This window comes from Myxocyprinus asiaticus, chromosome 40 (genome assembly GCF_019703515.2).
Source record: "Myxocyprinus asiaticus isolate MX2 ecotype Aquarium Trade chromosome 40, UBuf_Myxa_2, whole genome shotgun sequence".
NCBI classification, from domain to species: Eukaryota; Metazoa; Chordata; class Actinopteri; order Cypriniformes; family Catostomidae; genus Myxocyprinus; species Myxocyprinus asiaticus.
In genome coordinates, this window is record NC_059383.1 from 19438876 (window position 1) to 19453349 (window position 14474).

Below are 14474 nucleotides of genomic sequence, written 5' to 3' on the forward strand. Positions count from 1 at the left end.
TTGGACTATTGATTTGAATATAGAGTAAACTAAAATGTCATTTTGTCATGCCAACATTCCGAAAGTATTTCATGTCAACTACCTGTGTGTGTGTTCATAGCTACTGTATGTTTGTTTGTTTCTGTTTATTTAAAATGTGCCACATTAAAGAAGATGGCTTCTCTTGCTGAATCATGATTCCTCAAACAAGTTCTATCAACTTAAATATCTTAGGGTGTTTTCTTTGTTACTGTTGCTTTTAGATCGCTCACTGGGGTATTCGTATGGACTTTCCCCAGATAAGTCATGATTACTCTCAAGTTTTCTTCCTCATGAACTTACAGTAAATATCTAAATATAGATTTTCCACATTGTCATCTCTGGCTTGCTCTTTGTGGGGTTTGTAAGGGACTGTATTTTTGTAAAGCTGATTTGGAACAATATGGATTGTGAAAAGCAATATTCAAATAAAGTGAATTGATAAGTGTAACTAAAGTTGCTTTGGAACAATACAGTATGTGTTGTGAAATGTGCTATACAAATAAATGGAACTGAAATAATTATAGTTTATGCATTGTAATGGGAGCAGCCATTCTGTTATAATTATTTCAGTGTTCACCCTAATGGGAATAATTTTGTACAATGGTGCTAAATGTTTTTTTTTAAATCTTATAGTTCTTCTTCTGGTATCTGTAATGATGGCACTGCTGAGAAGTATGGACATTTTTGGGTAAACATGCAACGAAGAACATTGGAACACTTATTCTAAGTCAGCAGCATAGCTAGATCCTAGCTGATAGGGCTGGAGCCCCAGATCTTTTGTTAATAGCCCCGAATATTTTTTTGTGATAAAACAATAAAAAAGAAGAAAAAAAAAGAAGTAAAGCTTATTGTTAATTATATTAGCATACAAAAGAGACAAGGCAGGCTGCAATTCTGGCTTCAAATTAATTCCAATCAGTGAGCCCAACTTGGATTAATTGATAGTTCGCACTTTGACATTTGACTGGTGTTTGTGCTCAAGTTCATCAGGCACTTTATGAACGCCACGTGTGGGAGCTTTCTATTTTCTCTCGGAGTGCTTTTTAACAATCCACACACCAAGTAGATTTTAATGCATTGCTCAGTAAACTTGTTCGGTTATTCGGGTTTAGTCGGGAGTCGGGAATAAAGAATGTTTATAGCAATGGAATTTCCTCAAAAGCAACTCAAAATAGCAGCACAGTGAGCTATAAGCATAAATAGCACAATACAAAAGGTCTTAAAATGATAAATCTCACAAAAGTCAAACAAAAATAATCAAACTATCACTGCCTGTATATGCGCTCTGTCTGGGGCTGGTTCACATTTCCGTGTAATGTGCGTGGAGTTAAACTGCTGTGTTTCAGTAGCCTCTTTGGGGTGCCTTGATTTTTAAATGGTTTAAAATCAAATGACATTGAACTTGTCTAATTATTGTACTTAATCTGCACACCAGTGCAAAAGGGGAAAAAACACTCCATTTACTTACCGTCCACTTACTTTTTATCAAACGTTGAAATTGTGCTTTGTTAAAAACAACCTGGAATCATGTTTAATAGCAGTCATGAAACCCAACGCAGGTGTTTCGAGATGCGTTTATAAAAATAAAAGTTATTTTTAACTTATTTATTCAGGAAAAAGAACCAGACATATTTGCAAAGTCCCGCTCAGCGTTGTTATTGGGTTTTCCTCTCTAAACAATACTGTATCTAAGGGAATGTTACCATATACAATATCTTGATATAGACTTATATAATTCACAGCAGCTCCAATTACTTTTCGCTTCACTTGAGTGTGAGCCTATATCTCGTGCCTCCCTTGACAGGCGCCCACATGTTAAAAACTCCTGTACTAATGCACACCTCATTAATGAACATAGAGCTCGCAAAAACTTCCCACAAATTCAGCTCGGTTGCATAGCCAAGTTATCTCCCTGGTTAGTGATTTTGTATGTAAAGACCCAGATGCTCCACTTTGCTGTTGTCCACCACATCACTTTGATGTTACTAACCTTTCGATTTATTCTCAAAATATTACGACTTTAATGGCATTATGCTTCGACTTTCTTCTCGTAATTTTTACTTTATTCTCTAAATATTATGATAAATGACAATTGCAAATTTAAATTGTTAAATTACTTTGATTTAATTGTTAGCGTTAGTTTCTGCACAATGAACAATGAGCTGACAAGTTGTAATTTTCACTTTGTTCCACAATTTAAATTAAAACATGTTTGATCCGTTTATTGTGCACCCGACGTTTGGTCATATAAAGTTCTGAACTGGTGTCAGTGTTGCGCTTAATATGATTATTATTTGACAGGTAGGGTGGTCATTTTTTAAGTCATAGAAGGAAGGATTCTTCTTATTTTTATATTATAATATGGCCTGTGGACAGATGACACTGAAGTCTAGCGACACCCCTGTTCTAAGTTGACCCATTGGCCCATGCGGGTATGCAATTTCACCACCAGCTGACCTCTAGATTTCAGCCAACACCCATTGGCCCCAGCCTGCTTTTCAAGAAGAACATTAAAGACTATTTCCAGATAATGCTTTTGTAAAGTTATTTTTTATATAGAAACCGATTATATAAAACAACTAGGTGCAAAGGAATATAAAAAACAGTCTAGTGAAGAATAGCAGACCTGTGCATTGTTTCTTCTTACAATTCACAACATCAAACAATACCCTTCACAGGAGGATCAGTTAACCCACTTAATAATGTTAGCATAAAAAATAAAAAAAGTCGTACAATTTAAAAATCTAATAGCCATCATAGAAACTTTAATGATGTCTGGTTACTTCCTAGTTACTGATTTGATAAGATAGATCAACTTCCTGTTTCTTACTTAGCTGTATTAATACGCCTGTGCCCTTCATCATTTTTTGTATCATTAACTGTGTGGACCTGTAAAGAACATCATGGAGCGTGAATCATGGCTCAGTCTATTCATCCTTGCAATATTATGTCCTGTCATTACTGGTAGGTCTTCTAGCGCTGACTTTAATGATCAAAAGTACTGTTTTTCTTTTTTCTTAACTGATGTGCTGATTTGAACTAATTGATTTTTGTTTAGTTTTTTCAACAAGTGGTGCATTAAATTAAATGCCTTACTAGTATGTGATGTTACATATACATTAGTCAATCCAAACATTCAGTAATATTTGAAATCAGAGTCCTGTAGTAGATAAAGTGCACATTAAAAACAGTTACTTTTCTACTAGAACCAAATACTTTAGATTTCAAAAGTGGCTTTTCATGTTTACATTTATCCTATGTAAGTACATCCGTCATGAAACACTTTCAAATTTATAGATAATAAAAGAAATCGAAGGCACACATCATGATAACATGCTTTATATTGAGTATTCTTTACAATGTACTTTTGTTGCGACATCTCATTTTCATTTGGCCCTCTGAAATCTTTCTAGGTGCTCCACTTTCTAGTTCATGCCCCAATGAAAATCTGAGTATAACTGGAGGGACATTTGTTATCTCAGAGCAAAATTCTGCTGAGAGTGTTCTAAGATACAGCTGTCCAGAAGGCTATTACCCAACTGTGAAAATCCGTCATTGTAAAAGTGGACGATGGAGCCCAGTGCCCACAAGAAAACCCCCAGCATGCAAGAGTAAGCAATATTTACATAAAGGTTGACCCAAAAATTTAAATTCTGTCATAATTTACTCTCCTTCATGTCGTTCTTAATCTGAATGACTTTCTATCTTATGAAGAACACAAAAGGAGTTGTCTTAATGAATTTTGCAGTCTGTCTTTGCAATACAATGGCAGTTGATTTACTTCAAAGCTAAAAAAAAAACAACAACCCAAAAATATCATAAAAGATGTCAATACCATAAAAGTAGTCTCTTATAGCTCTCAAGAACTCAAATCACTAAAAAAATGACTTGCATTTCACGTTTCCTCTCATATCGTATGCCTTCAAAATAAACTTGCAATATGACACATGAGCCACATAATACTTTAATGATACTTTTGGGTGCTTTTCAAGCTTTAAAGTATCATTCTGTCATTGTATTGAGAAGCCGGACCAGGATATTTATAATTTTTTGTTTTGTTTTGTGTTTGTGCAAGAAAGAAAGTCATACCGGTTTGGAACAACATAACAGTGAATAAATGATGACAGAATTAACATTTTTGTTGAACTATTTCTTTGAAGATACCTTCTGTATATAATAAATTTTTGTTCATAATAATAAGCCACAGCCACATTTTCCATCTTAAGACTACTCCCTATGTCTTTGTGTCTACTTGCATCTTAGAGGTTACATGCCCTGATCCTCGTGGTTTTGAAAATGGAGAATTGTATCCTTATCTACCGAGGTATTATGTGAACGACACAGTCCACTACTCTTGTCATTCTGGATACACATTCCGTGGCTCATCGTCCCGTGTTTGCCAGCTGAATGGGAAGTGGAGTGGAGGCACACCAGTCTGTGGTAGAAACTGTGAGGAAAAACAAAATCAATTTCTTTATCTAAATCCAATTTCCCACTATTGTCTCACACTTACTCTCTCTCTGAGCAATTGTAAAACTTTTGTATTGCAGCACTTATCATATATTACTGCCTCCTTCTGAAAAATCGCTAATGCTGTATTCCTAAATTTTATGTCACTTTGAATAAAAGCATCTGATAAATAAAAAAAAAGATAAATGTAAGTATAGGGAAAAAATAAGAAGCAGTACATTGCATGACTGAAACTCCCTGGAAAAGCTATGAAATTCCACACTGTTGTGCACGTTGTCAAATCTACATATCTCAAGGATATATTTCTACTTGGTCTGACTGATAGAAATTACTTTTGGCATAAACTAATTTGCCAAGTAAATTTAATCAGATAAAATAAAATTTTTGAATTAAGTAAACCCAGTTAATTTAGATGTTACAACATGAAGCATATTTTTTAGTATGACAATTTTATTTTATTTTTTTACAGTGCTACAGATATACCACCAATATAAAAAAATACCCAGTATATAAATACACACTGCACTGACATGTGGTCAAAGTACAATAATAAGCATGATACCAGATACAATTAAAGCGCACTTCGCATCCCATGTTTCAGATATGTGTTGACGTTTAAAACAGAAACTGCAATAAAACAAATCTATATCGCTGTCCTGAAGTGAGAATTTGGATTTCTGAATAAGTACAGAATATATCCACAAGTACATTAGATATATAGTACTTGAAGAAACAGACTTTTGACATTTACTTCATAAAACCAACAAAGCATGGCAAAACAAATTCAATAAATATTTATAAAATATCAGCCCCTTTAGAAGCATATGCAAAAATTCAGATTCAAATTCAAACTGGGTGAAGAGATGTCTGCGATTTCTCTTTTCTGGTAAAATCATGCCAATGATTTTAAAAGAAATAGATTACCAGTAAACGTGTCATTTTTTAAATTGCTGTTTCTTTTTTTTCCACAGCTGATCACTGTCCTGATCCCGGCAATCCTGCTGGTGTTAGAAGGACAGGCAACATATTTAATATTGATGACAAAGTCACATACCGCTGTGAAAATCAACTGACCCTGATCGGTTCTAAAGAGCGAGTCTGTCAGGAGGATGGTCAGTGGTCAGGGACAGAGCCGGAATGTTACTGTAAGCCTTCTTCCTCCTTTGTAGAAGAACCAATTACATAGGAAGTGCATCCTCTGTGCATGTGTTTTCCTATATATTTTGACTGTGAAATTTTCGAGAATTAGCTTTGCTAGGACTTTAATGTTATTGTTGTGTAAATACAGCTGATTTCACATATGACACCCCAAAGGAAGCATCAGAGGCTTTCAGCAGTTCTTTAAAGACAAATCTAGGGATTTCTCAACAATATGAAGAAACAACAACAGGTAGTGTTGTGCAACTCTCTCTCTTCTTCCTCTGTAAGACAGAGGAGCCTTTTTTGTCAGATTTTGCAAACACATTGCAGGAAACCTATTTCATTTTTCTTCAGATCAGTTCGGAAAGCAAATACGTGTGCATAAGGGTGGAAAACTTGATATCTACATTGCCCTGGATGTATCTGACAGCATTAACGAAGAAGACTTTGAAGATGCAAAACGTGTCATCAGTAAACTCATAGACAAGGTATTTCAGATAGACTGTGGGCAGTGGTAGGCCTTTCTTCTGTTTTCATTACTTCAACTTACTGAACTCTTTTAGTTATTAAAGGAATAGTTCACACAAAAATGAAAATTCTCTCATCATTTACTCACCCTCATGCCATCCCAGATGTGTATGACTTTCTTTCTCCAGCAAAATACAAACAAAGATTTTTAAAAGAATAGTTCAGCTCTGTTGGTCCTCAATGCAGGTGAAGGGTGACCAGAACTCTGAAGGCCCAAAAGGCAGTACTCTATAAGACAACAGTGGTTAAATCCATATCTTCTGAAGCGATTTGATAGGTTTGGGTGAGAAATAGATCAATATTTATGTCCTTTTTTAATGAAAATCTACATTTTCACTTTCGCTTCCACATTCTGGTATGGATGTGACTTTCACTTTCACATTCAGCCACCTACTGGTTGGGGCTGGTCAAAGGTGGAGATTGATAGTAAAAAAGGACTTAAATACTGATCTGTTTCTCACCCACACCTGTCATATCACTTCTGAAGAAATGGATTTAACCACTGGAGTCTTATGGATTACATTCACTTGCATTATGAGGACCCACAGAGCTGAAATATTCTTCTACAAATCTTCATTTGTGTTCTGCAGAAGAAAAAAAAGTCATACATCCTGGGATGGCATGAGGGTGAATAAATGATGAGAGAATTTTCATTTTTGGGTGAACCGTCCCTTTAATTATGTTCTTTCTTTGATATTTTAGCCTAATTGTGTATTTTAGTGTCCCATTAGTATACTTCCCCTGCATATCACAAGGAACAATTATTTGTATTCATACTACTCATAATATAATATTATATATTGTAGTCTTATTATAGTAATGCATGTGTGTGCAACCATAAATAAACATACAGCAATCAAAATAGATTTGACTTGCACTTTACCAACAGATCAGTTATTATGAGGCCTCCCCAAACTATGAAATCATAGTTTTTGCCACAGAGGTTAATGTGATAATCTCTATGAGGGACTTCAAGAGAGATCCAGAAAATATCCTATCATTAGCTCTTCAAAGACTGCAGAATTTTAAATATGACAGTAAGTATTTTGTTTATATATACACTAAAATGAGTTGTTTGAAGTAATGATTTTGAAACTGGGGTCCCTATGGGGTGCAATGGGGTTTGCAGAACATTTTAGAGGAAAATATTTAGCTACTTTTATATTTTAGGGATACAACGAGTTCAAAAAGTTTGAAAACCCCTGACGCAGACTGATTAGAGTGTACTGTCAACATATTTAAAGATCACTATTATAGCAAAAACACAACAGACTGTGAGCTTGAGCAGTATGGTAAATGTTTTTGTTCACTGATGGTCAATCTGATAATAAAATGTTTGATAACATGTCTTTAATGACACATTTAATATTTCTGGTGTTTCAATGACTAACAGGTAAAGGTGGTCGGTCAGGGACTAATATTGCCCTAGCCTACGAGAGAATTTTAGAGAGTATGAAAATAGAGGAGATCAACGATAAAGGCTTCTTTGAGGCTCAACACATCATCATCATGTTCACTGATGGTATTGACTCTAAATTATATCAGTGTTTATGTACAATATTACTTTGGAACTTAAAGGACAAGTTCACCCAAATCTTTTATTCACCCTCTTGTTGGTATAAACCAGTATGACTTATTTTTTAGAACATAAAAGGACAGAATTGTTAGCCGTAGTCACGTCACATTCATGCCATTTTTTCCCCCATACAATGAAAGTACAATGGCTGTCATTCTGCCTAAGATCTTCTGTTGTGTTCCACCAGAAGAAAGAAAGTCTGCCATGGGTTTGGAACAACATGAGAGTGAATAGATTCTTACAGAATTGTAATTTTGGGTGAACTATCCCTTTAAAATGAAATAATATTTATACTTAAGTGTTTGAAATGAGGTTAGCAGTACATTTATTCATGTGCTATTGTCCTTGAAGTAAAACTCAATCCATCGATCGATCAATGATGTGTTACCAGTGCCGGTCCTCCCTATAGGCAAACTAAGCAAGTTGCTTATGGCCTCCAATCTGCCAGTGGGCCCACACTGTCAAAGACATTATAAGTAGTGTATCGAGCATACTGACAGGGGCCCCAACACAAACTTCTACTTAGGGCCCCCAAAAGGCTAGGACCGGCAATGTGTCACAGATTAGAAAAGAGGGTAAACATGCTTAATCTTTCAAATATTTTTTTTGGACAAATATTCACTGTATTTAACTCATTCTTCTTTTTAGGTCTAGCCAACATGGGTGGTAATCCCAGGTTTAAGGTGGAACAGATCAAAGATCTTGTGATACAAAACAATCCTTCACGGGATGAAAAACTTGGTGAGAAGGAACATGAATTTTGCATAATATTTTAGGCCTGGTTAAGATTTATCTATAACTCATCAAAAGAGTAGTATTTTCATTACAATATAACTCCAAATATCCAAATACATCTCACTGATGGAATAAACTACTTTTTTTTATAACCTCTAAAATGGATTTGTGCCTGTAAGAAAAGTTCGGGTTCAGCTACAATCTGTTATAGTAAATTTGAGGATGGCAAAAATGTGTTTCTACCACTCACAAAGAGCTACACAGAAAACGACAGCAAGAAATAAACATGTCAAAAAATGTCCTATTATTGTTACATTAATATTGATGCTTTTTCTTTACAGACCTGTATGTGTTTGGAATGGGTGAGGAAGTGAATGCTGAGGACATAAATGATTTAAAGACTGACAGGGCAAATGAAAAGTTTTTTTTCAAGCTTAAGGACTTGAAATCTTTGGAAGAAACATTTGACAGCATGATTGGTAATTCATTATGTCCATTTCTATTACTTTTTGTGTACTTGGCCAAGGCTGGATAGAAATATAACATTATCATTAACATTATTAGTCACTACACATTCTTATAAAGTACTGGTCACCTTTCTCAGATTGTCCTCACACTCTCCATTGTATTCTTCTGCCTCCTTGAACAGATGAGGGCACAAGTGTATCATTGTGTGGACTTTACAGAGATTATAATGATGACAGTATATCTCATGAACGCTGGAAATACCCCTGGTTGGCAAAGATCAGAGTGACTGTGGGCATTTCTATGTCTTCTTATATATTTTTTTTAATCTTCTTTAAAAACAGAGCAAATGAATGGCTTCGCATGATCACACTAATACTTTACAATTTGTTAAAGGGATACAGTAGAATCCTAAAAACAAGAATTCTGTCATCAGCACAAAAGAGATTTTAGACAGAATGTTACCCTCAGTCACCATTCACTTTCATTGTATGGAAAAAAAAGATGCAATGAAAGTGAATGGTGACTGGTGAGAATTTTTAATTTTTTGGTGAACAATCCCTTGAAAGTAATTGTGAATATTATAAAAGACTAATTTGACCATCTCTATATTTAGCAGAAGTCTTTTGAACAGTTATGTGAAATATGCCTTCTATATTATGACTTTTAACAAGATCCTTTTCTGATGTTTTTTCAGCGTAATGATGGAACAATTTCAAACTGCATGGGCTCATTAGTCACATCAAGCTTTATCTTGACAGCGGCTCATTGTTTCAGGTTTCATGACACACCTGATAAGATACAGATTGAGATGGATTCAGGTTCTAAATGTAATGTTATGTCTTTAACTTTATGATTAAAACTTAATTTAGGAAGAAAAACAAATGACGCATTTATGATGGTGTAAATCTTATCAACGGCCTTTCCTCCCCTTAGACAAAAAAGTGGAACGATACATACTTCATCCTCGCTATAACGTCACAGCAAAAAAGCACTTGGGAATACCAGAATATTATGAGTTTGACATAGCGCTTATTCAGTTGCAGAAACCTGTTATTTTGGGTCTTGATATTCGGTGAGGAACTTAATTTCATGTGATTTTACACTGAATAAAAAATTAAAATAGCTAAATTAATGATAGAATATCTTGTTTGTCTATACAGACCAATCTGCCTCCCCTGCACCAAGGAAACCAGTGGAGCCCTGAAACTTTCAGACAGCCAAAGCACATGCAAAAAACATCGTGAGTTACAAAACTTCTAGTAATTCATGTACAGCATGGATGTTTTGTTACATGTACATATTAAACATGTAACCAGTGTTACAGTACAAAATATGCATACTATTTATATATTAGTTTTGTAAATTGCTAAATTAAATGCTTATTCCATTTACATTTTTATTCTGCTGTTACAGAGGATATACTAATGAGTGCAGAAACTGTGCCTGCTGCTTTCTTGTCTGACTTGAAACCCAATATTGAGAGAAAGGACATCACAATCAAGCAGGGAAAATGGGTAATGTGTAACATTGTTTAAAGTGTGTCCTTTGTCACAGGCAGTGTTTGATTAGTAATACAAATATGTAATATTAACTGTAGGTATTACTAGATGTCATATTAGGAGTATTTAAACTCCTTTTATAGTATTAATAGAGCTTACCTAATAGCACTCAGTGAGCGACTTTAACCTGTTCTGAAAATCATGCCACATTATTTAATTTTGAAAGAGCTATAAAACACTAACAAAACACTTCAGTCAACACCTGCTTTGCTCAAAACTCAAAATCTCAAGTTGATTTGTACTCTTTCATCAGCGTTATGATTGTGTTGAAGATGCGAAAAAAGCAAAAAACATCAATGCTGCAAATGCAAAGGATATCGTTACAGATAATTTCTTGTGCAGTGGTGGTATTGAACCAACCAGAGATGATATTGCCTGCAAAGGTATGTTTGATTTTTGCAAGAAGGCATGCCTTTATCTTCCATGTTTGGCCTTACTATTACAATATAATGGTATGATAAAATGTCATAACTTCTCTGATCAGATTCTACTTTATCATTAATAAATGAATGCCATTTTGTAACAGGTGACTCTGGGGGGTCCGTTTTTGTGGTTCCTGGTAGTCGAATAGTCCAGGTGAGATTTCAAATTTCTTCACTTGAGATCATGTTTGTTGACTAATTTTTAACAGATTATTGTGCCACATGTATTCATAGGTATACATTTTTATCAATTGCTAATTTCAGAGTCTATTGTTAATACATTTCACAGGTTGGTGTTGTGAGCTGGGGAGTGAAGGACTTGTGCGGACAGACCCTGAAGCCTTCCTCTGTTAAAGATTCCAGGGATTATCATACAAATCTATTCAGTCCAGACATACGCTCATTCCTTAAACTGTACACAGGAAATGACGAAGTGGGAACCCCTCTTACGTTCTTGTGAACACAAAGTTTGTTAACCTGCTCAGAAACATTTTGCATGTACCTAAGTTAAAGGTGAACTCAGTCATTTTTCCTCATTAAGAAAGTTTTACTCCTTGTTAATTTTCACTCATGGATTAAATTAATCACATCTCACTGTGATTACTGAATTTCTACAATGGCAATGATAACTGAAAACTTGCATTTGAATGATAATGCATCCATGCCACTAGGTGTCAGTGTCCAAGATGACTGCCATATTGACCAGCACAACATAAACAAATAATTACTGAGTGCACTTTGAATTGAGACTTTCGCTCACCATTTATTGCTTTGGACTTTGTGCCAATTTATGATGATCAAAATGTAATAAAAGCTTTGGGGAATAATTAAAGGCAACAAAATATGAGCAGGCCTGTGTGTACTTATCTTCAATTTAAGTATTCACTTTTTATCCATTGAAACCAATAAAATGTGGTTTATTATTCTTTTGAACATATTTAATACAACATAGGCTTTTCAACAGATCAAAACAAGAGCTCCAGGGTGAAGATCAGGACTATGAGAAGAACATGGACATATAAGACTGTGTAGAGCTGTTTGGGCACAATAGCAGACATGTATTGACTGCAAAAACAGCTTTAAACTCCCTTATATTACTAAATAGATTTAAATGTCCAAGGTGATAAAAAAATCTAAAAATACTATCCCTGCTGAATGAAACAATGGAAATTTTAATGGTTCCCATTACAAATACCATTCTGAGTGTAGTGTGATTGGGGCCATATTACATGAGGACTTGCTGCTTTGTATTTCCATTACAGATATGCATTGGTACACTAGACATAATATGTCACCGATAGGAGCCAACATATAACCAATAAAAATCCACAGGGACCATTGTATATTCCATTAAAACCATTATGACACCCATTATAACTATTAAAACCAATAGAAGTTCTGTGAGGGTTTCTATTGTTTTTTTGTTTAGTTTTTTTCAGCAGGGATGAAAGAGGCTTGAAAGGAAAAATGGTCAAAAAGTGGTCAAAAGAGGTTGATTAACAAACAAGGTATTATTCTTCTATACATTTCATAGTTTTCTGATTTATCTTCATTTAAACAATTCTTCAACTCCCAAGACCAATCTTTTACTTTTAAAGTTTACTTCGGTTTTGGTTGTGTTGATTTTTATACTTGTTTAAAAAATAGCAATTCAACTGAATAGACTGGGCCCTGTTTATTTATTTTATTTTTTTATTAATATTTTCGTAATGTGCCAAGTTAGAAGTTTCCCTCCCTCTATATTTAAAGTATTTGTGGAGAGAAATTTTATTTCATATGTAGGGCAGACAGAGTACACTTGTAAAACTTTTAGCTTTTGGCTATATTGCACAAACAGTGACCAGAATAAACATAGCATTTTTTTCACATGAGATTCCTTACAAAATAAAGGTCAAAAAACATATAGATAACTCCTATTTTCCACAATTAGTGTGTAAAGACAAGGAGCGGGTTGTAACATTACCCCAGACAGTTGTAACATCAATCAATCAATCAATCTATATTCATTAATTGGTTTTGCTTACGCATCTAAGCTGACTAAATAAAAGCTAACAAAACTCTAAAAAGGAGCATTGTTATGTTACAGCCTTATTCCAAAATGGATTAAATTCATTATTTTCCTCAAAATTCTACAAACAATACCCCATAATGACAAAGAAGTGAAAGAAGTTTTTTGAAATCTTTGCAAATTTATTAAAAATAAAAAATGAAAATAATCACATGTACATAAGTATTCACAGCCTTTGCCATGACACTCAAAATTGAGCTCAGGTGCATCCTGTTTCCACTGATCATCCTTGAGATGTTTCTACAACTTGATTGGAGTCCACCTGTGGTAAATTCAGTTGATTGGACATGATTTGGAAAGGCACACAACCATCTATATAAGGTCCCACAGTGCATGTCAGAGCACAAACCAAGCCATGAAGTCCAAGGAATTGTCTGTAGACCTCTGAGACAGGATTGTACCGAGGCACAGATCTGGGGAAGGTACAAAAAAAATGTCTGCAGCATTGAAGGTCCCAATGAGCACAGTGGCCTCCATCATCCGTAAATGGAAGAAGATTGGAACCACCAGGACTCTTCCTAGAGCTGGCCGCCTGGCCAAACTGCGCGATCGGGGGAGAAGGGCCTTAGTCAGGGAGGTGACCAAGAACCTGATGGTCACTCTGACAGAGCTCCAACATTTCTCTGTGGAGAGAGGAGAACCTTCCAGAAGAACAACCATCTCTGCAGCACTCCACCAATCAGGCCCGTATGGTAGAGTGGCCAGACGGAAGCCACTCCTCAGTAAAAGGCACATGACAGCCCGCCTGGAGTTTGCCAAAAGGCACCTGAAGAACTCTCAAACCATGAGAAACAAAGATTGAACTCCTTGGCCTGAATGGCAAGCGTCATGAGCGGTGCCTGGTTTCCTCCAGACATCACCTGGCCAATACCATCCTTACAGTGAAGCATGGTGGTGGCAGCATCATGCTGTGGGGATGTTTTTCAGCGGCAGGAACTGGGAGACTAGTCAGGATTGAGGGAAAGATGAATGCAGCAATGTACAGAGACATCCTTGATGAAAACCTGCTCCAGAGCGCTCTGGACCTCAGACTGGGGCGAAGGTTCATCTACAGGACAACGACCCTAAGCACACAGCCAAGATAACAAAGGAGTGGCTCCAGGACAACTCTGTGAATGTCCTTGAGTGGCCCAGCCAGAGCCCAGACTTGAACCAATTGAACATCTCTGGAGAGATCTGAAAATGGCTGTGCACCAACGCTCCCCATCCAACCTGATGAAGCTTGAGAGGTCCTGCAAAGAAGAATGGGAGAAACTACCCAAAAATAGGTGTGCCAAGCATGTAGCATCATACTCAAAAAGACTTGAGGCTGTAATTGGTATCAAAGGCTGTGAATACTTATGTACGTGTGTGTGTGTGTGTGTGTGTGTGTGTGTGTGGTGTTGGGGTTTTTTTTTTTTTTTTTAAATAAACTTGCAAATATTTCAAACTTCTTTCACGTTGTCATTATGGGGTATTGTTTGTAGAATTTTGGGGAAAATAATGAA

The 14474-nt window shown here is 35.7% G+C and overlaps 1 protein-coding gene across 1 annotated transcript; it reads left to right on the plus strand.

Annotated features, from left to right (window-relative positions):
* The first annotated feature begins 2839 nt into the window (after positions 1-2839).
* Positions 2840-11766, plus strand: LOC127430554 (complement factor B-like). The gene is made up of 18 exons (XM_051680380.1): positions 2840-2985; positions 3435-3632; positions 4285-4470; positions 5463-5636; positions 5780-5881; positions 5986-6119; positions 7049-7196; positions 7553-7681; positions 8384-8476; positions 8812-8949; positions 9120-9226; positions 9633-9765; positions 9872-10010; positions 10099-10178; positions 10352-10452; positions 10751-10880; positions 11024-11073; positions 11209-11766. Exons 1-18 carry the CDS (start codon positions 2925-2927, stop codon positions 11377-11379), a joined length of 2274 nt encoding a protein of 757 aa, XP_051536340.1. The 5' UTR covers positions 2840-2924; the 3' UTR covers positions 11380-11766.
* Positions 11767-14474: the final 2708 nt, after the last annotated feature.